The sequence below is a fragment of the Littorina saxatilis genome, linkage group LG2, assembly GCF_037325665.1.
Source record: "Littorina saxatilis isolate snail1 linkage group LG2, US_GU_Lsax_2.0, whole genome shotgun sequence".
Lineage (NCBI taxonomy): Eukaryota > Metazoa > Mollusca > Gastropoda > Littorinimorpha > Littorinidae > Littorina > Littorina saxatilis.
Genome location: NC_090246.1, coordinates 25,748,072 through 25,773,120, shown reverse-complemented (window position 1 = coordinate 25,773,120; position 25,049 = coordinate 25,748,072). Strand labels below are relative to the sequence as shown.

At 40.8% G+C, this 25,049-nt stretch overlaps 2 protein-coding genes across 2 annotated transcripts in view; both read right to left on the bottom strand.

Moving 5' to 3' along the window:
- Nucleotides 1-25,049, bottom strand: part of LOC138958618 (protocadherin-11 X-linked-like) — a 100,309-nt gene that overhangs the window by 6,221 nt on the left and 69,039 nt on the right. The gene's annotated exons all lie outside the window — the stretch shown is intronic.
- Nucleotides 21,317-22,552, bottom strand: LOC138952516 (uncharacterized). The gene has a single exon (XM_070324205.1). It carries the CDS (start codon nt 22,550-22,552, stop codon nt 21,317-21,319), a length of 1,236 nt encoding a protein of 411 aa, XP_070180306.1.

Genomic DNA, 25,049 nt, shown 5'->3' with positions numbered 1-25,049 from the left:
AGAGAGACAGAGAGAGACAGAGACAGAGAGAGAGAGCGGCGGAGGGAGCGAGAGAGAGAGAGAGCGAGAGAGAACGAGAAAGAGCGAGAGAGAACGAGAGAGAGAGAGAGAGAGAGAAAGAGAGAGAGAAAGAGAGAGAGAGAGAGAGAAAGTGAGGGAGGGGCAGAGGGAGCGAGAGAGAGAGAGAGAGAGAGAGAGAGAGAGAGAGAGAGAGAGAGAGAAAGAGAGAGAGAGAGAGAGAGAGAGAGAGAGAGAGAGAGAGAGAGAGAGAGAGAGAGAGAGAGAGAGAGAGAGAGAGAGAGAGAGAGAGAGAGGCGGGGGGACTGTTTTTCACAATAACTGAAAACATGATAATGTTACGTTCGTACCAGACTTCCAGTGACCAATACGTAATGATGCCACATTTAATTCGGAATAACAAGAAAAATGAGAAAATAAGGCTGAAAGTATACACATCTTGACATCAGTGTTGTAAACAGACTTACTATTCAGAATAAAAGCAGAGAGACTGTGAGTGCAAACAGAAGTGTACAAAACGTTATTGAGTATCTGGGCCGACAAGCATTGGCGTCAGATACTAATGTAGTAGAACTGACACTGGATTAAAGCTGTTTCCTGAATGATGTTCACATCATGACGGTGGAAAGAATTCTAGTTAAAAGCAAAAACAGCAGGGTGGTCTGCTTGTTAAAAGGGTAAGTGAAGTCTATCCAACTTTTTAAGAGAGTCAGACGGCAAAAAAGAAGTTGAACAAGAGTTGGAAGGAGGGGGAGCTGTGGGGGTGCGGCTGTCCGTTAACCGCAATTTGCCTTTCATAGTTTCATATCGACGAGGAATATAGGCGGCAGACAGACAGACAAGTAGAGACACAGACACCGGCAGATAGACAGACACATGGACAGACACACACAGAGATCTGCGTTCTCTCTCTGTCTGTCTGTTTCTTTTTCTCTCTTTCTCTCTCTCTCTCTCTTCTTTTCCAGCACTCTGTGTACACTTTTTACATTTAGTCAAGTTTTGACTAAATGTTTTAACATAGAGGGGGGAATCGAGACGAGGGTCGTGGTGTATGTGTGTGTGTGTGTGTGTGTGTTTGTGTGTGTGTGTAGAGCGATTCAGACTAAACTACTGGGCCGATCTTTATGAAATTTGACATGAGAGTTCCTGGGTATGATATCCCCGGACCTTTTTTTCATTTTTTCGATAAATACATTTCATGACGTCATATCCGGCTTTTTGTAAAAGTTGAGGCGGCACTGTCACATCCTCATTTTTCAATTAAATTCATTGAAATTTTGGCAAAGCAATCTTCGACAAAGGCCGGGGTTTGGTATTGCATTTCAGCTTGGTGGCTTAAAAACGAATGAGTGAGTTTGGTCATTAAAAATCGGAAACTTGTAATTAAAATTATTTTTTTATTAAACGATCCAAAAACAATTTCATCTTATTCTTCGTCACTTTCTGATTCCAAAAACATATACATATGTTATATTTGGATTAAAAACAATCTCTGAAAATTAAAAATATAAAAATTATGATCAAAATTAAATTTTCGAAATCGTTTTAAAAACTATTTCATCTTATTCCTTGTCGGTTCTTGATTCCAAAAACATATAGATATGATATGTTTGGATTAAAAACACGCTCAGAAAGTTAAAACGAAGAGATGTACAGTAAAGCACAGCGCAATCGCTACCGCGCCAAACAGGCTCGTCACTGTCACTGCCTTTTGCACTAGTGACGGACTACGTTCAGTTTCATTCTGTGAGTTCCACAGCTTGACTAAATGTAGTAATTTCGCCTTACGCGACTTGTTAAAATTGTTATTGCATGGCATACACGGACACAGATACGCGAGCACAAATTCAACCTGCAAACAAATCTGTAAACCAAAACACAAGTCATCCGTATTGACTTACTGTCAAGCGCACTTTGTCCAAGTTTGAATGATGATGAACTAGTGTTAAAACATCAATTAACCGAGAAATATAGCCCTTTGATCCGAAACTATCATGTCATTCACGTGACACTCAAAAACAGGATACGGAACTTGTGTTAGTTATATATTGTATGAGAAGCATGGTTGAAAGTCACAGTCCTTCCCGTGTAGACGAGTCGACTCACCATATGTCAGATCTATCGACTAGGATTAAACAATCCCTGCACATGGACACATACCAAAAATCAACCGGGTCGCTGCTGTTTTTGCGGGTTGCAGTAACTTTTGTGTGTGTGTGTGTGTGTGTGTGTGTGTGTGTGTGTGTGTGTGTGTGTGTGTGTGTGTGTGTGTGTGTGTGTGTGTGTGTGAATAACTTGGTTTTGTTACGGCCATTTGTGTCAATTTATAACATAAAATCGTCAACAAATTTACAATAGACGATGTTTGGAAATAACTTTTTACATTTAGTCAAGTTTTGACTAAATGTTTTAACGTAGAGGAGGGAATCGAGACGAGGGTCGTGGTGTATGTGTGTCTGTGTGTCTGTGTGTCTGTCTGTCTGTGTGTGTGTGTAGAGCGATTCAGACTAAACTACTGGACCAATCTTTATGAAATTTGACATGAGAGTTCCTGGGTATGATATCCTCAGACGTTCTTTTCATTTTTTTGATAAATGTCTTTGATGACGTCATATCCGGCTTTTCGTGAAAGTTGAGGCGGCACTGTCACGCTCTCATTTTTCAACCAAATTGGTTGAAATTTTGGTCAAGTAATCTCCGACGAAGCTCGGACTTCGGTATTGCATTTCAGCTTGGTGGCTTAAAAATTAATTAATGACTTTGGTCATTACAAATGTGAAAATTGTAAAAAAAATATTTCTTTTATAAAACGATCCACATTTACGTTAATCTTATTCTCCATCATTTTCTGATTCCAAAAACATATAAATATGTTATATTTGGATTAAAAACAAGCTCTGAAAATTAAAAATATAAAAATTATGATCAAAATTAAATGTTCGAAATCAATTTTAAAACACTTTCATCTTATTCCTTGTCGGTTCCTGATTCCAAAAACATATAGATATGATATGTTTGGATTAAAAACACGATCAGAAAGTTAAAACGAAGAGAGGTACAGAAAAGCGTGCTATCCTTCTCAGCGCAACTACTACCCCGCTCTTCTTGTCAATTTCACTGCCTTTGCCATGAGCGGTGGACTGACGATGCTACGAGTATGCGGTCTTGCTGCGTTGCATTGCGTTCAGTTTCATTCTGTGAGTTCGACAGCTACTTGACTAAATGTTGTATTATTGCCTTACGCGAATTGTTTTTAAATGTTATGGGCTGTGGAAGAGTTTATTACCTTTTGGAAATAAATTTAATACTAGAGCAAGCCAACCCTCGTGACATTGTGGGCGACCACGTGGAGACACGCCGCTCGCTAGTGTGTTTTGTGTGTGATTTAGCTGTGTACTGTGTTAACTTACAAGCACTCTGGACCTGGGGCCGAATATAAAAACAACCAAACTTGACTGGCCTATTAAGCCGCGTAGGTTTGTTTGATCAGTATTTTCAAGGATATTCAACTCTTCCACTAACCATAAAGTCCAGACAGAGTTATTTCCAGAATTGCCCTCTTCCGCACACGCAGCAGCCAGCCGGTTGATTTTTACATTTTAGTCAAGTTTTGACTAAATGTTTTAACATAGAGGGGGAATTGAGACGAGGGTCGTGGTGTATGTGTTTGTGTGTGTGTGTGTGTGTGTGTGTGTGTGTGTGTGTGTGTGTGTGTGTGTGTGTGTGTGTGTGTGTGTGTGTTTAATTTGTGTGTGGGTGTGTCTGTCTGTGCGTGTGTGTGTGTGGAGCGATTCAGACCAAACTACTGGACCGATCTTTATGAAATTTGACATGAGAGTTCCTGGGTATGATATCCCCGGAGGTTTTTTTCATTTTTTCGATAAATACCTTTGATGACGTCATATCCGGCTTTTTGTAAAAGTTGAGGCGGCACTGTCACACCCTCATTTTTCAATTAAATTGATTGAAATTTTGGCAAAGCAATCTTCGACGAAGGCCGGGGTTTGGTATTGCATTTCAGCTTGGTGGCTTAAAAACTAATGAGTGAGTTTGGTCATTAAAAATCGGAAACTTGTAATTAAAATTATGTTTTTATTAAACGATCCAAAAACAATTTAATCTTATTCTTCGTCATTTTTTGATTCCAGAAACATATACATATGTTATATTTGGATTAAAAACAATCTCTGAAAATTAAAAATATAAAAATTATGATCAAAATTAAATTTCCGAAATCGATTTAAAAACTATTTCATCTTATTCCTTGTCGGTTCCTGATTCCAAAAACATATAGATATGATATGTTTGGATTAAAAACACGCTCAGAAAGTTAAAACGAAGAGAGGTACAGTAAAGCGTGCTATGAAGCACAGCGCAACCGCTGCCGCGCCAAACAGGCTCGTCACTTTCACTGCCTTTTGCACTAGCGGCGGACTACGTTCAGTTTCATTCTGTGAGTTCCACAGCTTGACTAAATGTAGTAATTTCGCCTTACGCGACTTGTTATTTATTCTTCTTGCCAAGCCTCACTATACTACTATACTGCGTTATTCAACTAGGAAGACATTCCGTTTTCGCCAAATCCCAATTTTGCCACAATCCAAAATGTCGCGAAATAGGGATGGCGGCGAAATGGGATGACGGCAAAACGGCATGGCGACAAAATGGAATGTGGCGCTAGTGGTATGACACTGTGGTAAAATGACACTTGGCCTGTGAAATGTCGCGAAAATGGGATGGGGGCAAAATGGGATAACGGCGAAACGGGATTGCGCCAAAATGGGATGTGGAGCTAATGGTACATGACATGGTGGTAAGATGACACTTGGCCTGTAAAATGTCGCGACAATGGGATGGGGGCGAAATGGGCTAACGGCGAAACGGGATTGCGCCAACATGGGATGTGGAGCTAATGGTACATGATATGGTGGTAAAATGACACTTGGCCTGAGAAATGTCGCCAAAATGGGATGGGGGCGAATTGGGATCACGGCGAAACGGGACTAATAGATCCCTTGCCTTTGGGGTAGTGCGATTCTGTCACTGCTAGCTTTCCACTGGGAGGAAGCGACCGGAATTTCCCAACGATGGGACATCCTAGTAATGAAAAAAAAAAATCTTAAAATTAACAGAGTCGCGCTACCCCAAAAGTCAAGGGATTTCGTTTTTGTCCCTTGACTTTGGAGATGACAAGAAAATATAGGGCGCAAAAACGTGATTTGTAAAAATTGTTACAAATCACGGGGCGCGCCCCGCGATTTGTAAAAATTTTTTACAAATCGCGAGGCGCGCCCCGCGAGTTGTAAAAATGTTATTACAAATCGCGGGGCGCGCCCCGTGATTTATAACAATTTTTACATTTTTACAAATCACGGGTTAACAGGACCAGAAGGCAACTATTCAAACGAGAAGCGGTCAAGATTTAATTTAGATCAAGACAACATTATAGATGAGTGTTTATTACTCTACGTTTTGGTAGGGTTTTTTATTCTTTTTTTTTTTTAATCTGGTGAGTCTTTCAATCTGCTGACCGTGAGCTGCAAGGCGCGAAGTAGCAGCTATAGCCTACAAGCCGTTATCTTTTTTTCAGGTTCGTTTGTACATGTTGTCTGCTTGTTAAACGTAGCGCATCGCACGAACTTCCGAAGTAGCCGTAGTATTGATACATCGTCGGAAAACTGCACCAGCATTACAGTAATGATGTCAATGCACTTTTTCGTTACATGCATACCTGCTCGACCGGTTCGTTGAAAACTTCATATGTTGACAAAGGTGTATCACAGATGGCAAAACTAGATTCTTCACTTTGCTGTACGCTTCAGAAATGCACAGCAGCTTTAACAGGTTTAAAACTATTTGTACAGCGTTTGAACCACTTCTTGTTACGCTCTGTTAAAGTATATACGTTGAATGATAAAGGTTTCATCAAGACACACAGGTACAAGGACTATTTGTACGGTGCTTGAACTACGTCTTTTTGTAACCCACTCATAAAAGCATTCAAAAACGCTTAGCTTGCAAGGACTCTCATTTTGTAACCCAGTCATAAAAGCATTTAAAAAAACCCCACATATACAAATTAGTATTTGTGTAGTTCTTGAGCAACTTCTTTTTGTAACCCCCTTATAAAAGCATTTCAAAAACGCACACCTCATAAGGACCACTTTTCTAGTGCTTGAACTACTTTCTTTTGTAACCCGCTTATAAAAGCATTTCAAAAACGCACCTCTTGTAAGGACTATCCTTTTGTAACCCACTTATATAAAAAACACATCACAATGAAATATTTGTCTAATTCTTAAGCAACTTCCCGTTGTAACCCCCTTATAAAAGCATTTCAAAAACGCTCACCTCATAAGGACCACTTTTCCAGTGCTTGAACAACTTCTTTTTGTAACCCACTTATTAAAGCATTTTCAAAACGCACACATTATTTACAAGGACTGCTTGTCTAGCGCTTGATCAACTTCCCTTCATTAACGCACAAGGGTATACGGACTATTTGTCTAGCGCTTGAATACATTCATATCAATACCTTTGATAAGAGTATTTTATAAACACACATAGAAATAAGGTCTATTTGTCTTGCGTTTGAACAGCTACTTATCATAACAATTTTATGAACACACAAAAAAATAAGAACTATCTTATTTGTCTAGCGCTTCAATAACTCATTTCAGAACTCTATACACTATTGATAATAACCTGACCGTAGAAATAATTGCACAAATCAAAGGGGAACAGAATAACGTCGCAGTGATTCTCGGTGAAGTCACGCACATATGGCGGTCACATGAAGATATCGATCTGTTCAACAACAAGTGTTGGAGATGTGGTTATTTGTGACTGCATCTCGTGTTGAGTCTGATCATAGACACCACGTCGGACAGTTCTGGCGCCGGTTACACTGTGACGGTGCCCGGCAGGGACGGCGTCGGGGCGGGGAAGGTTTTTCTTTGCGGACGGTGTGTGTGTGTGTGTGTGTGTGTATATGTGTGTGTGTGTGTGTGTGTGTGTGTGTGTGTATGTCTGTGCGTGTGTTTGTTTGTGTGTGTGTGTATGTGTGTGCGTGTGCGTGTGTGTGTGTGAAAGTGCGTGCGTGCTTGTGTGTGTGTGTGTGTGTGTGTGTGTGTGTGCGTGTGTGTGTGTGTGTGTGTGTGTGTGTGAAAGAGCGTGCGTGCTTGTGTGTGTGTGTGTGTGTGTGTGTGTGTGTGTGTGTTTGCGATTGTGTGTGCGTGAATCTGTTTGTGTGTGTGTGTGTGTGTGTGTGTGTGTGTGTGTGTGTGTGTGTGTGTGTGTATGTGTGTGTATGTGTATGTCTGTGTCTGAGTCTGTGTGTCTGCGAATATCTGAGTCCAAGATTTCAGGTCGATCAAAGTAGAATACATCAAGAGGATATTGTCCAGGAACTGAAGTCTGCATCAGAGAATGATATCTGCGGAGGGAAAACAGGCGTTCGAACAGAAAGATGACTTAAAGAACGGTTGACAGAAGGGCAGAAACAAACAACAGAGGTCCCTTATCTTCCTCTTTTCATTGGCAAAGAACAGGGGTTGAAGGGACAAGAAGCGACAAGAAAATAGCCGACAAAGACCCTTATGCCTCCTGCCCCCCCCCCCCCACACACACACCAAAGAAACACATGTGTGGTGGTGGTTGGGGGGGGGGCTGGATGGGTCGTAACCACAATACTTCAATCGACCAAAGGTGCATGTAACGCGGGCACAGACACTCACAGACACACACATAATATTCACGCCCATCCGAGGAGCCATGAGACACACACACACACACCCCCGCATGCACGCACCCACCCCCCCCCACACACACACACAAACCGCCCGTCATTCAAAAGCTCACACCTCGCAGCCGACCTGCGAAATCGGTCTTAACCTTTCGCAAGTTGCTGTCCCAAGGGACATGGGTGGTGGTGGTAGGGGGGGGGGGGGGGGGGGGGGGCAGGGTGGGTAGAAACCACAATACTTCAATCGACCAAAGGTGCATGTAACGCGGGCACAGACACTCACTGACACACACATATATTCACGCCCATCCGAGGAGCCATGACACACACACACACACACACCCGCATGCACGCACCCCCTTTGAGGCCTGCTGATAACGAAAGGGGGAGGAAGCGGAGTAATTTGTTTTGCCGGTGAGACCCCAGCTTGACATCCACCATTTCCCACCCGAGTCGTCTGTTGGTGACAAACTGTCTTGGAGTCTCTCTGTTCAGTTTTTGTTGTTGTTCACCTACGTATACACGTCGAAGAAAGAAACTGTTCTCCTTACTGACTGACGAAAGTGAAAATGGCTGAAGTAAGGGTTTTAGTCCGAATGTGTGCATGCATAATGGTATTCAGTACTAATACCACAACTACAATTTTTATCAACATCAATACTGGATATGTTATTGATATCAAAACTATGAATATTATTCATTCACCACCGTATGTTTTGAAAGTGCAACTACCAGTACTCAAGACCAGAATCTCCCATTTGACGACTAGTGCCGTAACTTCTTGGCCGCAGAAGATTAGAGGTCAAAATTAATGTTTCTCTGAATTATCGTTGCAGAAAATGATTAAATGAATGGTCTGTGGCCGTTGTTTTTGTGTTATATCTGTCCTGCCTCCGTCCTGCTGGTTTCTTTTATTCTCTTATTACACATGCGATTCAACATTCGAGGATATTGGCTTGAACATGTTCGTTTTGGCTTGAGCCCGTTTTCATTAATTCATGAATGTCTTCCCCCGTTTAACAAAACCCATTTTCTTTTTCTTTATTTGGTGTTTAACGTCGTTTTTAACCACGAAGGTTATATCGCGACGAGGAAAGGGGGGGGGGGAGATGGGATAGAGCCACTTGTTAATTGTTTCTTGTTCACAAAAGCACTAATCAAACAATTGCTCCAGGGGCTTGCAACGTAGTACAATATATGACCTTACTGGGAGAATGCAAGTTTCCAGTACAAAGGACTTAACATTTCTTACATACTGCTTGACTAAAATCTTTACAAACATTGACTATATTCTATACAAGAAACACTTAACAAGGGTAAAAGGAGAAACAGAATCCGTTAGTCGCCTCTTACGACATGCTGGGGAGCATCGGGTAAATTCTTCCCCCTAACCCGCGGGGGGTAACTAAACCCAACGAAGAACAGGAACATGTGTGTGAACAGACAAGCTGCAAGCATTTCAACCTGCAGATACCAAAACTACATAATGAGTTCTCCCTTCCAGGGGAATTCCGAGTACACTTACCTTACTGGCGATGGCGGAGAGAGGAAAAGGGATAGAGGTTAAGGCAGGGAGGGGCTATCCCACTTTTTTGTTACCACATTGCAGTCTCTGAGTATCTGGGGGATAGCAGATTTGATTGTCTAAACAGTGCATGCGAAACATAACACACAGGAAGTGCTAAGGTCAGATTGACTGGACCTGGCGTTCGGGGTCTCATTTACCGTGTTTATCTAATTCAAACAGCCAACTTTTTGCAAGCACAGGCTCTAGCAACGGAACAGCGAGTGTCTGACTGTTCCTCCTCTTCAGTTTTCATCTTCACGAGGCTAGTTGTTGTTGTTGTTTTTGCTGTTGTTGTTTTAGTGTTTTTTTCTTTTTCTAGTAATCGTTATCTTTTTCCCTCATCCTCCGACCACCACCATCATCATCATCGTCGTCGTCATCATCATCATCATCATCATCATCATCATCATCATCATCATCATCATCATCATCATCATCATCATCATCATCATCATCATCATCATCATCATCATCATCATCATCATCATCATCATCATCATCATCATCATCATCATCATCATCATCATCATCATCATCATCATCATCTTTGATTTGAAAAATAGAAGGCTCAAACACTAATTATAAGACCTTCCTCGTGTGTGTTGTCATCTATTAAAATCCCAAAACGAACTCTGTAGCTCCCGGCTCAATTTTAAATCTGTATCTCCAGGAATAGCGAATGAAATACTCAGGGTCGAAAGGTAGGACGAAAATTATGACTCGCACAAAAAGGCGTCACAATGAGAATTACAGTCTGGGATTCATTACAAAACACATCCGTTTTCAATTTGAGTAGCTCAGCGCTCAAACGTTTATTTTAAGGCATTCCTGGTGTGAGGTCACATAATGACAACGCCCCCCCCCCACCCCCCCACCTGAACTGTATCGCTCTTGGGGCGATTTGAGACAGTTTTCTTGTTAGATATTATCCCTTTAATTATTTGTCTGTGTTTGTTAACGCTTATAAATAGCACCATTTTAATAATAATAATAATAATAATAATAATAATAATAATAATAATAATAATAATAATAATAATAATTGTCAGTAAGTACTGGTGTCACATGACTGATGTGAACCAGTTGATTTGCTAATGGTGATGCGCTAAAACTGTTAGCGCACTCTTGGAGTGCGCTAACTTTTCCACAGAGCGTATTCTTCCGCCCTTTGCCTAAGCGAGAGTGTACTTTCATCCTCAGAATTAATTAATGACATGTAGCTTATATTCTCCACAATACCAATGATTATGACCATACATTTCCTGCTTCTCAATTAAACCAGAAGTGGTTTTTTTTCTGACAGATTGCATGTGCCTGTGCCACAGTTGCCACTGATCTAAAAATAGAACCCGCTGTGTCTAATTTTTCAGTTTCGACTTGCGAAGATTCCTCTCATAATTATGCCATGTTAGTGGCATGTAGCTTATTATCCACATTACCAAATGATGAGTTAGTAGGCTATACAATTCCCAGCAGCTAACAGAAAACACAAGTGTTATTCCGATAACGTAGCAGCTAGATCAGCACGTAGCAGACTACACTGAAATACGACTGCATCTGTTCAGTAAATGAATGTTTTCCGAATTATTATTTCAAGGCAAGAACAATCGGAATCGAAAACGTGTAGGGTTTAGAACGTTCTTACCATATATAAGACTTATTACCAGCCTGCCTCATGCGTGCAGACTCAGTGCAACGTGACGAGCAATTTTTGTTTTTGAAATGAGACTCAGTGCAGTGGTTCGATTGCCATAGCATAGCAGACGACATAAATCCCGCTCAGCAAATTAACATGTTGGGCAAATGTGAACGATAAAACGATGGGGATATAATACGTGTAGGGTTCAGAGCATTCTTACCGTTCATATTTAGTTCCAGACTCCCCGATGAGTGAAGATACCACACGAGAAACATGCCACATTTATTTTGAAAATGTGCTTACCGTCGACCTTGGCAAGGGGCAACACTCTGCACAGTCAATCTGTCGAAGCTCGATGAAGGTTTCGAATCGCAAATAACTAAGAGCACAGTCCTTTCTCCGAGTTTAAATGAGGTCTCTATGAAAGATCATCACTTTTTAGCTTAACGCTACACTGGAATTTACGAACAAAAATTAAAACAAGAGTTTGCGTGTGACGAAAGCACGACACACTTGAGACAGCCCACACAAAAGTAGATCTGACACAAACCTGACCACACAGTTACGCCTATCCAAATGCGCGTTGCAAAATGTGCGTTTTGAATCTTCTTTTTTCTCTGGCGGTACTGACAATATCGTTATTGAAACAATCCCAATGCACTAAGGGATTTATAGAGCAAATCTCCTCCAGGAGGAGGAAATTTAATTATGAAATTGATAAGAAAGATTGGCTGACTAGTTTTGAATCGGTTAAAGAAACAAGGTTGCGTGTATTACAATGGAAATTACTTCACAATATTTATCCCACAAACATTATGTTATGTAAAATGAAAGTTGTGGAGGACAATGTCTGTTCATATTGTAGTAATAGCGTTGATTATATAGAACACTTTTTTCTCTTTTGCCCAGTGGTGATTGAGTTTTGGAAACAGATAGAATTTTATATTTGGGTACATCTGGATAAACAAATAGAGTTAACAGTGCACGAAATTATGTTTGGTGTTAAAAATCGAAAAATGCAAGCAACTCTGTTGAAAGAATTGAACCGTATAATTTTGGTTGCTAAAATGTGCATAAGTATTTATAAAAAAACAAAGGCTTCAATGCCTCTCTTTGTTTTATTCGAAAAGCAATTGCAGATCAGAAATATAAAATTATGACTTTTATTCCTCTTTTTTATCTCTTTTATTTTTCTATTCTTATTTCTTTTATTTTTTTCTCTTTCTCTTCTCATTTCTAGATACGGACCCAAAGTTACACCAAGATGTACATAGTGGATGTCATACTGTGTTTTTTGTGTGTGTATAATTATAATGATATGCATTTTAAATACATATTTCAACAGAAAAAAAAGCAAAAAAAAGCTATGGTCTAAGCAAATAGTAACACAATCTTGGGGCAACCAAGGAAAATTGTCTAAGGGTACAAGTAAGAAAAAAGTTTTTCATTAATTTTGATACTATATACTTTTTGAGTGGTAAATGTTGAAGGATGAAAGAAAATATATTGTGAGTGGACGGATGCATGTTATTCATTAAAAGCCCCACAATGATGTGCTTGGCAAAAACAAAAACAAAAAAAAAAAAAAAAATCAAATAATTTGTGAAATGTATCAGCTCAAATGGTATAAAAAGCTTGTGCCAAGTTGTAGAGAATCAGTTGTGCCGTATTTACTTAAACATTAGCTTAAATATAAGAGAATTGGACTTTATTGTCCTCTTAAACATTTGAAATTAGCTTGTGTCAAGTCACATCAATTCGAGTGCCTTTTATTATTTCAAATATGAGACTTGATACTGAGTAGACTTCATTATCTCAAATGTGACCCTCCACCACGAAATGAGTCGCATGTCACCTCGCGCGGTTCTGCGCTAGGCTTAATATAAGTCCAGGGAGTGTCTGGTAACAGTGTGAGGGTCACCTTAGTCACAGGCTTATAACTCAAACAGTTTTCGCTCTTTTCTGAAACGGTTTTCACCACTGGATAGAGCATAAACAACTCTTCAGAAAAATGAACAAATATGAAAATCATGCAAAGGTGACATGCGACTCATTTCGTGGTGGAGGGTCACAAATATGAGAAAGTGAAGTTATGGTGAGTAATTTAGCATCAAGAAATGCGCCCTTTCATAAGCAACCTTTTTAAAGTGGGTAATTATGCAGGTAAATTTCCCATTCGAGGTGATCATTTTTTCTGTGTTTATGTCAGTGTCTTTCATATATTCTGGAAATGCACTCCTTGTTTGAGATGATTAACTTGTCAATACCTCTCCTAAATCCTGATACTGAATGTCTCATTTGATTATAAAGCTGTCTATGCATTTGCATGTCTATGTCTTTCCTGACAACTCGCAATGAATATATCATATGCGATTATGAAGATAAAAAAAAAAAAAAAAAAAAAAAAAAAAAAAATAATGAATTTTCTCGATTTGCTCTATAAATCCCTTAGTGCACTGGGATGTCTCAATAACTTAAATAATAATAATAATAATAATAATAATAATAATAATAATAATAATAATAATAATAATAATAATAATTGTCAGTAAGTACTGGTGTCACATGACTGATGTGAACCAGTTGATTGGCTAATGGCGATGCGCTTAAATCTCAAGAGTGCGCTAACTTTTCCACAGAGCTTATTCTTACGCCCTTTGCCAAAGCGAGACTGTACTCTCATCCTCAGAATTAATTAATGACATGTAGCTTATATTCTCCACTTCACCAAAAAATAACCATAAATTTCCTGCGGCTCAAAGCAGAAGTGTTTTTTTTCTGACAGATCGCAGGCGCCTGTGCCACAGTGAATCCCACTGATCTAAAAATAGAAGCGGCTGTGTCTCTTCCACAATGGTCTCTTCTCGTTTTGACTTGCAAAGATTCTTCCCATATGCTGTGTTAGTGGCATGTAGCTTATTAACCACATTGATGTCGTATCCATGACTTTGTACTAGATTAGTCTAATAAGACGATTTGATAGTTTAGCCTATAAAGACGCTTGGATGACGTCAGAGATTGATGTAGTGCGGCAAGGCGGCAGTTGTATCCTGATATGGAATAAACGGCAGACATGAAACCGAACGGTCTTGTCTTTGATATACGTATGTGAATCTGTGGATGACCAACAACGCGTATATTACAATTACCAAATGATGAGTTAGTATAAAATTCCCAGCGGCAAACAGAAAACACAAGTGTTATTCCGATAACGTACCAGCTAGACCAGCATTTGAAAGTCGACTCTGTTATAGTAGACTACACTGAAATACGACTGCATCAGTTCAGTAAATGAATGGTTTCCGAATTATTATTTCAAGGCAACAACAATCGGAATCGAAAACGTGTAGGGTTAAGAACGTTCTTACCATGTATACAACTTATCAGTTACCAGCCTGCCTCATGCGTGCAGACGAGCAATTTTTGTTTTTGAAATGAGACTGCAGTTCAGTGGTTCGATTGCCCTAGCCGCCTAGCAGACGACATAAACTCCGCAGCAAATTAGCATGTTGGGCAAATGTGAACAAACAAACGATGGGGATATAATACGTGTAGAGTTCAGAGCATTCTTACCGTTCATATATAGTACCAGACTCCCCGATGAGTGAAGATACAACACGAGAAACATACCACATTTACTTTGAAAATGTGCTAACCGTGGCCTTGGAGTCAATTCAAGGGGCAACACTCTGCACAGTCAATCTGTCGAAGCTCGATGAAGGTTTCGAATCGCAAATAACTAAGAGCACAGTCCTTTCTCCGAGTTTAAATGAGGTCTGTATGAAAGATCATCACTTTTTAGCTTAACGCTACTCTGGAATTTACCAACAGAAATTAAAACAAGAGTTTGCGTGTGACGAAAGCACGACACACTTGAGACAGCCCACACAAAAGTAGATCTGACACAAACCTGACCACACAGTTACGCCTATCCAAATGCGCGTAGCAAAATGTGCGTTTTGAATCTTCTTTTTTCTCTGGCGGTACTGACAATATCGTTATTGAAACAATCCCAGTGCACTAAGGGATTTATAGAGCAAATCTCGAAAATAATTATTGAACTCAGCGCTATGCGCTTCGTTCAATAATGAATTTTCTCGATTTGCTCTATAAATCCCTTAGTGCACTGGGATGTCTCAATAACTTGAATAATGATAATGATAATAACAATAATAATAATTGTCAGTAAGTACTGGTGTCACATTACTGATGTGAAACAATTGATTGGCTAATGGCAGTGCGCTTAAAACTGTTCGTAAACTATGCTCTCCGCGCTTTACATGTTAACTATGAATAAAACCATACTACATGTATTTAAACATCAAATACATATACATTCCAACAAAATAACGTTACAATAAACTTACAGCAACACATAATCTACTTATGGACAATACCATGCAATAGATGCACAACTCACAATAAATCATGTACAATGAACATTGGAAAATCATCAGTTTATTGGTTGAATTGAAAAAAGAGAGACTTCTGAAGTGTCAGTGCTTTGTGGCATGCGTATCTGGCCATTAAACAGCAATACATTAGCATTTTCTGCAGATAAACATGGTGTCCACAGTTAGGCGATTGATATACGTGACCGCAAACAGATGTGGGATATCTGTCGACGGGTTTTGGTTAATGAGAGTTTGATTTGTGTGAAAGAGAGAGAGGGAGAGAGAGAGAGAGAGAGAGAGAGAGAGAGAGAGAGAGAGAGAGAGAGAGAGACAGAGACACAGACACAGACACAGACACAGAGACACAGAGACAGAGACAGAGAGACAGAGACACAGAGACACAGAGACACAGAGACAGAGACAGAGAGAGAGAGGGGAGGAGGTTTTAAATTCTACGCCCGTAACATGATTTTATTTGAAATCAAGCTGAGTTTTATGGGAAATCTCAAACCCTCAACTACAAAAAAGGCTTCTGCCCTCTTTGATACTCGAAATCAAGCAAAGATAAAAGACACACGTCCGTGCCTGGAACGTATGAAGAAAACAAAAGTGCGACATGCTAGACAATAAGGGAAGGGCTACGTCGAAAACGCTGTATTTGTTTTCCTGTTCACAGGAACCTCTCTGGTCTGCTGGGATGGCATCAATTCATAAAATCCGGACATCCATCTTTTATCCCTTCAAGAAGCGCGGACGCAAACGTTAGTTCACAAGTCTCGTTTGTTTGCCGCGAAGTCTCGTTGTAAACCACGTGGCCTTTGCTGCGCGCATCTCTAGGAAGATTGCTGCTATTCATCAAACGTAAAGAAGCAATTAGTTGGACATGAACTGTTTTCTCGAGGCTTTTGCCGTTTGTGATGTAGAGACAGTAGCCGGCATGTCAAAGAGCACTTATTGATTGATTTAACTGACACAGTAACCCCTTTTTACATTTAGTCAAGTTTTGACTAAATGTTTTAACATAGAGGGGGGAATCGAGACGAGGGTCGTGGTGTGTGTGTGTGTGTGTGTGTGTGTGTGTGTGTGTGTGTGTGTGTGTGTGTGTGTGTGTTTTAACATAGAGGGGGGAATCGAGACGAGGGTCGTGGTGTGTGTGTGTGTGTGTGTGTGTGTGTGTGTGTGTGTGTGTGTAGAGCGATTCAGAGTAAACTACTGGACCGATCTTTATGACATTTTTCATGAGAGTTCCTGGGTATGATGTCCCGAGAAGTATTTTTCATTTTTTCGATAAATGTCTTTTATGACGTCATATCTGGCATTTTGTGAAAGTTGAGGCGGCACTGTCACACCCTCATTTTTCAATCAAATTGATTGAAATTTTGGCCGAGCAATCTTCGACGAAGGCCGGACTTTGGTATTGCATTTCAGCTTGGAGGCTTAAAGATTAATTAATGACTTTGGTCATTAAAAATCTATTAAAATTATTTTTTTTATAAAACGATCCAAAATTACGTTTATCGTATTCTTCATAATTTACTGATTCTAAAAACATATAAATATGTTATATTCGTATTAAAAACAAGCTCTGAAAATTAAAAAAATTAAAATTAATATGATTAAAATCAAATTACCAAAATCGATTTAAAAACAATTTCATCTTATTCCTTGTCCGTTCCTGATTCCTAAAACATATAGATATGATATGTTTGGATTAAAAACACGTTCAGAGAGTTAAAAAGAATAGAGATATAGAATAGCGTGCTATCCTCCTCAGCGCAACAACTACCGCGCTTTTCTGGATTGTTAGTTTCACTGCCTTTGCCACGAGCGGTGGACCGACGATGCTACGAGTGTACGCTCTTGCGGAACAAATGCAAGGCGTTCAGTTTCATTCTGTGAGTTCAACTGAGCTTGACTAAATGTTGTATTTTCGCCTTACGCGACTTGTTTAAGTTTTCTTGTCGTGACTGCATGAACATTACGACCAGCCTTTCTCCATCATTTCCAGTTTGTGTACTCTCATGCCGGTCAACAGCTAGTATAATTTGCACTTCAATCGAACGTACAAATAAAAGAACTATTCGATACAATTATCAACGTAGCCATACACGTTGTCTTGTCTTAACAAATCTTGTAACTCAGTCATGACAGTAAAACCGCTGAATTCAAACCTGACATTTTAAAAGACTTCCTCTCATTATGACTTGGTTGTCACAAATGTTTTACTGAGTACAGTCTTCGTAAATTTTCTCTATTTGAAGACTCATTACCAATTTAGACTTTGTTCACTCTGTTCTCGAAAGATTTTTCACTTTTGCCAGAAAAAAGTGTCAGTTGTCGAAATGTATTCTTTAGGTAAAAAAGTTATCAACATTTGTGGAAGAGCGTCAACTAAAAGTGCTCCTGAGATTTCACAATCTAAGCAGTCGTGGGAAACAAGTTGACCGTAGTGTGTGTGTGTGTGTGTGTGTGTGTGTGTACTTATCCATGAATGCATCCACTGCAAGTTTGTTTAAGTTATTTTCGAAGAATACGTCGGATTCTCCACAGATAAGCGTACTTTGAGGAGGATTCTTGTTTGATGCGTATCAGCCAGCCAGATGAATGTGTTATGAGTGCAAAAGTCAGAACTCTTCGTTGTCAAGCTGATATTACACCAGTAAACGACTGTATAGGTTCTGAAGGAAAAAGAGAAAGGGTGAAAAATGAGATGAGAATGGTGTTTCAGTGCAAACGAATTTTGCTGTCTGGAGTTTGTGTGTGTGTGTGTGTGTGTGTGTGTGTGTGTGTGTGTGTGTGTGTGTGTGTGTGTGTGTGTGTGTGTGAGTGTGCGTTCGCGCGTGAGTGCGTTCGTGTGTGTGCGTGCGTGTGTGTGTGTGTGTGTGTGTTGTGAGTGCGTGCGTGCGCGCGTGCGTGTGTGTGTGTGTGTGTGTGTGTGTGTTTGTATGTAGGTGTGTGTGTGTTTGTTAGGAGTTTTGCTGAAAAATCACCCTTCATAAATGTGTCTGACTGGACGTACGATGAGATTATGTGCACCGTGGTTGTGATAAAAGCGTTGATAACCAATTGTAAAAAGGTCAACTACAGACAAATCCATGAACACGGGAAAGTCACACTGTCCATAAACGTCTTCGTGGTTAACGGTTGAAAAGTTTTAAATGTTTAACAAGTTTAATTTTTAGCGTCTGCCGTCGCCCAAAGGCCTAAACTTATTCCAAATTGCCTATCCTTATGACGTCATTTCGGCAGAACTGTCGAACTTTTATTTTACGGTGGGAAAAAGGTGATTCCAAGAACTGCCTTTTACTTCCACAAGTTGATGACACTTGTATGGCCAGTCAGGATCATTTGCCCTCAAAAATCAACATCAGCACTATCTCTGTAATGATGATCAAGAGTCATTTGATATGAAATATGAGGTCCAAAAGGAAAGGAAACCCATGTCATTAGGAATGGATAGTAGACAAACGGCTTGATTTACTGCTTTTACGTCATTGGCTAAAATGCTGCTGTTCGGTGTTGTCAAACAATGTGTGTGTGTGTGTGTGTGTGTGTGTGTGTGTGTGTGTGTGTGTGTGTGTGTGTGTGTGTGTGTGTGTGTGTGTGTGTGTTGCGCGTGCGAATGTTTGCGTTTGTGCGTGCGTCCGTGATTGAATGCGTGCGTCTGGTGGCATTATTCAATTTTGCACGTAAAACCCTGGCATAATCATTTCCTGTAATACTAATTCTTTTTACACCGTGCAAACGACTGCCCCGAAGCAGTCTTATTTCAATTTATTACAGAATCCAAAACTTGAACAAGGTCACTTGCTAAAGCTATTTCTTATATTCCCACTGCTTACTTAAATATACACGCCAGGTAAGACAAAAATGTCGTCTTGCCAAGGAGGCATGCCGTACTGCTAAAAGTAACTGTGCACCAAAATCAAGAGGTTCCAGAAAATTTCAACAATTTAAGTATCACACAAACACGCAAGCTTTTGAATAAATTCTCGGCAGTTCAACTAGTCTTGTCATATAAAATCCAAACTCAGGAATAACAAAACCAAGAAAGGTTAATTTTACAGAACGTTTGATTTGGACACAACGAAACATTCACAAGAACTTCGACCTGTTGGCCTTTAAAGTGGACAAACGAGATACGCAACAGACACAAATCGATGTTTACTAGTTTTGTGATTTATCTGGTAATTTTGTCGCTTTCAAAATGGACGATGTATTTGCTTCAGAGATACTTAACAGTTATACAGTTACCATCAACTTGTATCTGTTGTACAGTAATTCTTTGTACATTAAAAAGGTCGAGGTTCTGGTAAACGACGTGTTTGTCTATAATGAAAATGATTCTCAAACGTACGCTTTTTTAATTTACTTTATTTTTTATTATTTTAAATTTGGTTATTCTTGTCACATGAGAGCTACATGACTCGGTGTCGACCTTTTTTGAGTACCGTACTTGTGCGTTTGATTATCTTCGTGTCACATTGGCCTACTGTGTAGCTTTTAGATTGTGTCGCACGTGCATCACGCCTTATGTCTAATTTGTTACAGGATTTTAAGACTGGTACATAAAAATATGTCCTACACACAAATAGTTAGATAGTATTGGTTTCCGAGGTCCATTGTTTTTGGGCACAATAGGTGTGTCTGAAAAGTTGAGATTCTGAATATATCTAACGAACAAATACTATCCGCCACTTTGGACGTTTCTGGGTGTGTTCTAGGCCTATTCATTTGTGTAGCATCTCATCTATTCACCACCCAGGTGTACTCAAAGTCCGCAACGTTTCTTCATATACTTTGTACATCTGCTTGTATTACATGCTCAAGATGTAAGCAATCTTAATGTACTTTACGTTGCCATTGGAAAGTTGAGCACATGTTTATAATTAGTACAACCTAAATTCATGCTTTTAGGCTTGTTAGTTTATTATATGGATTTGAAACCAAAGCAAAACTTAAGAAAGTTGCGACTTTTCTGTTTTGATGTTGCGAGATAGAAGTTTTATGTGCTAGTGGACAATGCACAGAACATTTAATCCGACAAGGATGAGGCCGGCTCATCTGCCTTATGTCAAGCACATCAAAAGGAATAACAGCGGATTAAGCTATATCATCCGCTGTCTCAATGTTTTGATGTACGCTGTGATCAGTAAATAAAACAACTCTCTTTGAAGATACAACTTTTAAAAAGCTGGCATCTTACCTTCGTGCCATTTTTTTTTCATTGAGACAGTGTATTTGAATGAAAATTGACGGGCGCAGTGGCGAGGTGGTAAGACGTCGGCCTCCTAATCGGGAGGTCCTGAGTTCGAATCCCGGTCGCTGCCGCCTGGTGGGTTAAGAGTGGAGATTTGTCCGATCTCCCAGGTCAACATGTGTGCAGACCTGCTAGTGACTTAACCCCTTTCGTGTGTACACGCAAGCACAAGACCAAGTGCGCACGGAAAAGATCCTGTAATCCATGTCATAGTTCGGTGGGTTATAGAAACACCAAAATACCCAGCATGCCTCCCCCGAAAATCGGCGTATGCTGCCTGAATGGCGGGATAAAAACGGCCATACACGTAAAAATCCACTCGTGGTAAAAACATGAGTGAACGTGGGAGTCTAAACCCATGAACGAAGAAGAAGAAGAAGAAAAAGAAGAAGAAGAAGAGGAGGAGGTTTGTTGTGCCCCGCTGAGGATAATTAGCGAGCGTAGATTTTGGGTTTTGAAATGTAATCAACTCGCCTCGCGCACACCAGAAACTAATCACGGGCAATATTCCCTTGACACCGCCTGGAGCTCACCTACTGTGGACGGCTTCTGGCAGGTTTTGTATGTACCCTTGTGGATTACATGGCGGAATTATTGACGAGGTTGGTTTACAGACGTTTTTTTGTGTGCAGTGTGAAAGAGCAGTGGCTTGAGACGCCCGTGCGGCTTCAGGTTCTGAATGAAAATGTCAAGGTCAGGATGACGAACAGACAAACCGTCCGAGAGATAAGCAAGCAAGCAAGCTCGCAGTCAAACAGGTAAACACGCAAAGACATGCAGACAAGCCGCCAAGCAGGTACACAAGCAGGTACACAAGCAGGTACACAAGCAGGTACACAAGCAGGTACACAAGCAAGTACACAAGCAGGTACACAAGCAGGTACACAAGCAGGTACACAAGCAGGTACACAAGCAGGTACACAAGCAGGTACACAAGCAGGTACACAAGCAGGTACACAAGCAGGTACACAAGCAGGTACACAAGCAGGTACACAAGCAGGTACACAAGCAGGTACACAAGAAGGTACACAAGCAGGTACACAAGCAGGTACACAAGCAGGTACACAAGCAGGTACACAAGAAGGTACACAAGCAGGTACACAAGAAGGTACACAAGCAGGTACACAAGCAGGTACACAAGCAGGTACACAAGCAGGTACACAAGAAGGTACACAAGCAGGTACACAAGCAAGTACACAAGAAGGTACACAAGCAGGTACACAAGCAGGTACACAAGCAGGTACACAAGCAGGTACACAAGCAGGTACACAAGCAAGTACACAAGCAGGTACACAAGCAAGTACACAAGAAGGTACACAAGCAGGTACACAAGCAGGTACACAAGCAGGTACACAAGCAGGTACACAAGCAGGTACACAAGCAAGTACACAAGCAGGTACACAAGCAAGTACACAAGAAGGTACACAAGCAGGTACACAAGCAGGTACACAAGCAGGTACACAAGCAGGTACACAAGCAGGTACACAAGAAGGTACACAAGCAAGTACACAAGAAGGTACACAAGCAGGTACACAAGCAAGTACACAAGCAGGTACACAAGCAAGTACACAAGCAGGTACACAAGCAGGTACACAAGCAGGTACACAAGCAGGTACACAAGCAGGTACACAAGCAGGTACACAAGCAGGTACACAAGCAGGTACACAAGCAAGTACACAAGAAGGTACACAAGCAGGTACACAAGCAAGTACACAAGCAGGTACACAAGCAAGTACACAAGAAGGTACACAAGCAGGTACACAAGCAGGTACACAAGCAGGTACACAAGCAGGTACACAAGCAGGTACACAAGCAGGTACACAAGCAGGTACACAAGCAAGTACACAAGCAGGTACACAAGCAAGTACACAAGAAGGTACACAAGCAGGTACACAAGCAGGTACACAAGCAGGTACACAAGCAGGTACATAAGCAAGTTCGCAGTCAAAAAGGTAAACACGCAGAGACAAGCAGAAAAGCAGATAAGCAAGCAAGTTTGCAGTCAAACATGTCAACAGGTAAAAATATGCCGACATGAAGACAAACTGAAGACTGGTGCGCGTCGTTGTGTTATGGGCAGACTATACCTGCGCAGTTTCAGCGGCACAGACGACGCACTGCCTATTATTTATGCCGCGATAGGGATTATGACGAGTACTTGGCCTGTTTCCTTTCATGCAACGTGTAGCGGGCTGGGATAATCTGCAGTGCGTCGTCGGTCCTGCTGAAGTTACACATGTGAGCGGAGCCCCTTAGCATCCTCATGTTCGTCAGAATACTGTTTAGTAACTTAGTTCTGCGCTCGTCTTCTCCATCTCGCATCAGTTCCAGCAGGACTGGCATTATAGACAGGCGTGTAGTCAGGCGAGAAGACTGGGAACAGTGGAGATAAATCATGCGTAAGGGATTCTGAGATCCGGACCAGTTCAACCGCGATGTGTTCGATACTACACCCTCTCTGTCTTCGTAAGAAATGGTGAACACAAGTTTGTGTGTGAAATGCAGTATAGACTGCAATAGACAGGCATGGGAGAACAATCTGACAGCCAGATAGACGGACGGCCAATGGACGGACGGTTAGACGGGTTGACGAGCAGACAGGCAGAAGAGGAGACAGACAGGCATGCATACAGACGGACATATCGACCAACTGACAGAGAGACAGGCGGATAAACAAACAGTAGAATAAGGAGGATCGAAAAAGAGATAACCCCGTTCGTATAGTATAGCATAGTATAGTATAGTATAGTATAGCTGAGCTTTTAGTGCTAATTGTTCATTTTGGACTACAACTACTTGCATTCATAATTTAAGACAATCAAACATAAAACTGTAGTGCCTTCTCGCGACTGCGTTACTTAGTTGGCCATGGGTGTTTCGGGAATAAAGTGACACAGCCTGCGTTGGCAAATGATTCGTAATAGAAAGGCCTTTTCTCTTTCAAAAGACGAGAGAGAAAGAGAGAGAGAGAGAGAGAGAGAGAGAGAGAGAGAGAGAGAGAGAGAGAGAGAGAGAGAGAGAGAGAGACAGAGACAGAGGCAGAGACAGAGGCAGAGACAGAAAAAGAGAAAAAAGAGAAAAAGAGAGAGAGAGAGAGAGACAGAGAGAAAGAGAGAGACAGAGACAGAGAGAGACAGAGAGAGACAGAGAGAGAAAGAGAGAGATACAGAGAGAGAGAGACAGAGAGAGAGAGAGAGAGAGAGAGAGAGAGACAGAGAGAGAGAGAGACAGAGAGAGAGACAGAGAGAGACAGAGACAGAGAAGCAGACAGACACAGCAAGAGAGCATTTAGTCCAATACCTATTCTATGAGGATCCGTCACATTCATGTTTCTACAACTTGGAGAAACTATGGAAATTAATCATTCTTATGGGCATTGGTTTTTACTAAACATCTCTTCGACTAACCAGCACCCTATTAGCGTGAGAGGGAATTAAGTAATTATTATGTCCGCTTACACTCAAATGAGACTAATTCGTCTTGGAAGCGCACATCCGTTCGCGCATGCTTAGGGCGTTGTTGCAATTTAGGTGATTTAAATGAGTTCAAGAAGAACGTTTGGAATGGCAGGTTGACAGGGTATTTATTAGACATTTATTCATTAAGTTTGGAACAGGCAGACAAAAAGCAAGAGAGTTCCAAACCCTGAAGTACTCATGTTTGGGAGATTAAAAGATGTGGATCGATGTGTGTGTGTGTGTGTGCGTGTGTGTGTGTGTGTGTGTGTGTGTGTGTGTGTGTCAGACAGACAGGCAGACAGGCAGACAGGCAGAGAGGCAGACAGGCAGAGAGAGAGAGAGAGAGAGAGAGAGAGAGGGAGAGGGAGAGAGAGAGAGAGAGGGGGGGGGGGGCGGTAGGGAGGAGGAAACATTGTCCTTATACCGAGTGCTAGCTGTGGGAAGGGAATAGGTGAGGCTATTGTCTATTTTCTATTGAAACCTTGCTGTGACGGTAATTCGCTATTTCTAGGCATTAGCTCCCAGGCATGTAATCCAAAGGAGGCCATGAATTATGTTCCTTAGGGCGCCTTTGAGTTTGCGGGTTTTTGACCAGAAAGAATAAAAGAAAGTTCCAAAAAGGAAAACACCAATGGCAAAAAAAAAAAAAAAAAAAAAAAGACCACCCGTGCTTATTAGGTGTAGATGACACAGGGCATATTTTGCATGAAGTAGTATTGTTTGGAAAATAAAAGGCACTGATTAATAGGCAAAAAAGAAGGAAGAAAGAAAGAGCGAGAGAAAAGGAAAAAAGAGTGACATTTCGCACGAATGCATGAGAGATGATGCATTTTCATTTTTGCCTCAAAACACTCTAATTTGTTACGAAACTTATGTTATATTTTTAGGCTCGTATGCTAAAGAATATCGATTAGTATGGCATCCAGTTTCAGAATTATATGTAACACTTCTCTCTGCTGTGCTTTGTGC

Coding starts and splice junctions, on each gene's coding strand:
- LOC138952516 (XM_070324205.1), bottom strand. CDS start 22,552: ATGTACCTGCTTGTGTACCTGCTTGTGTACCTGCTTGTGTACCTGCTT.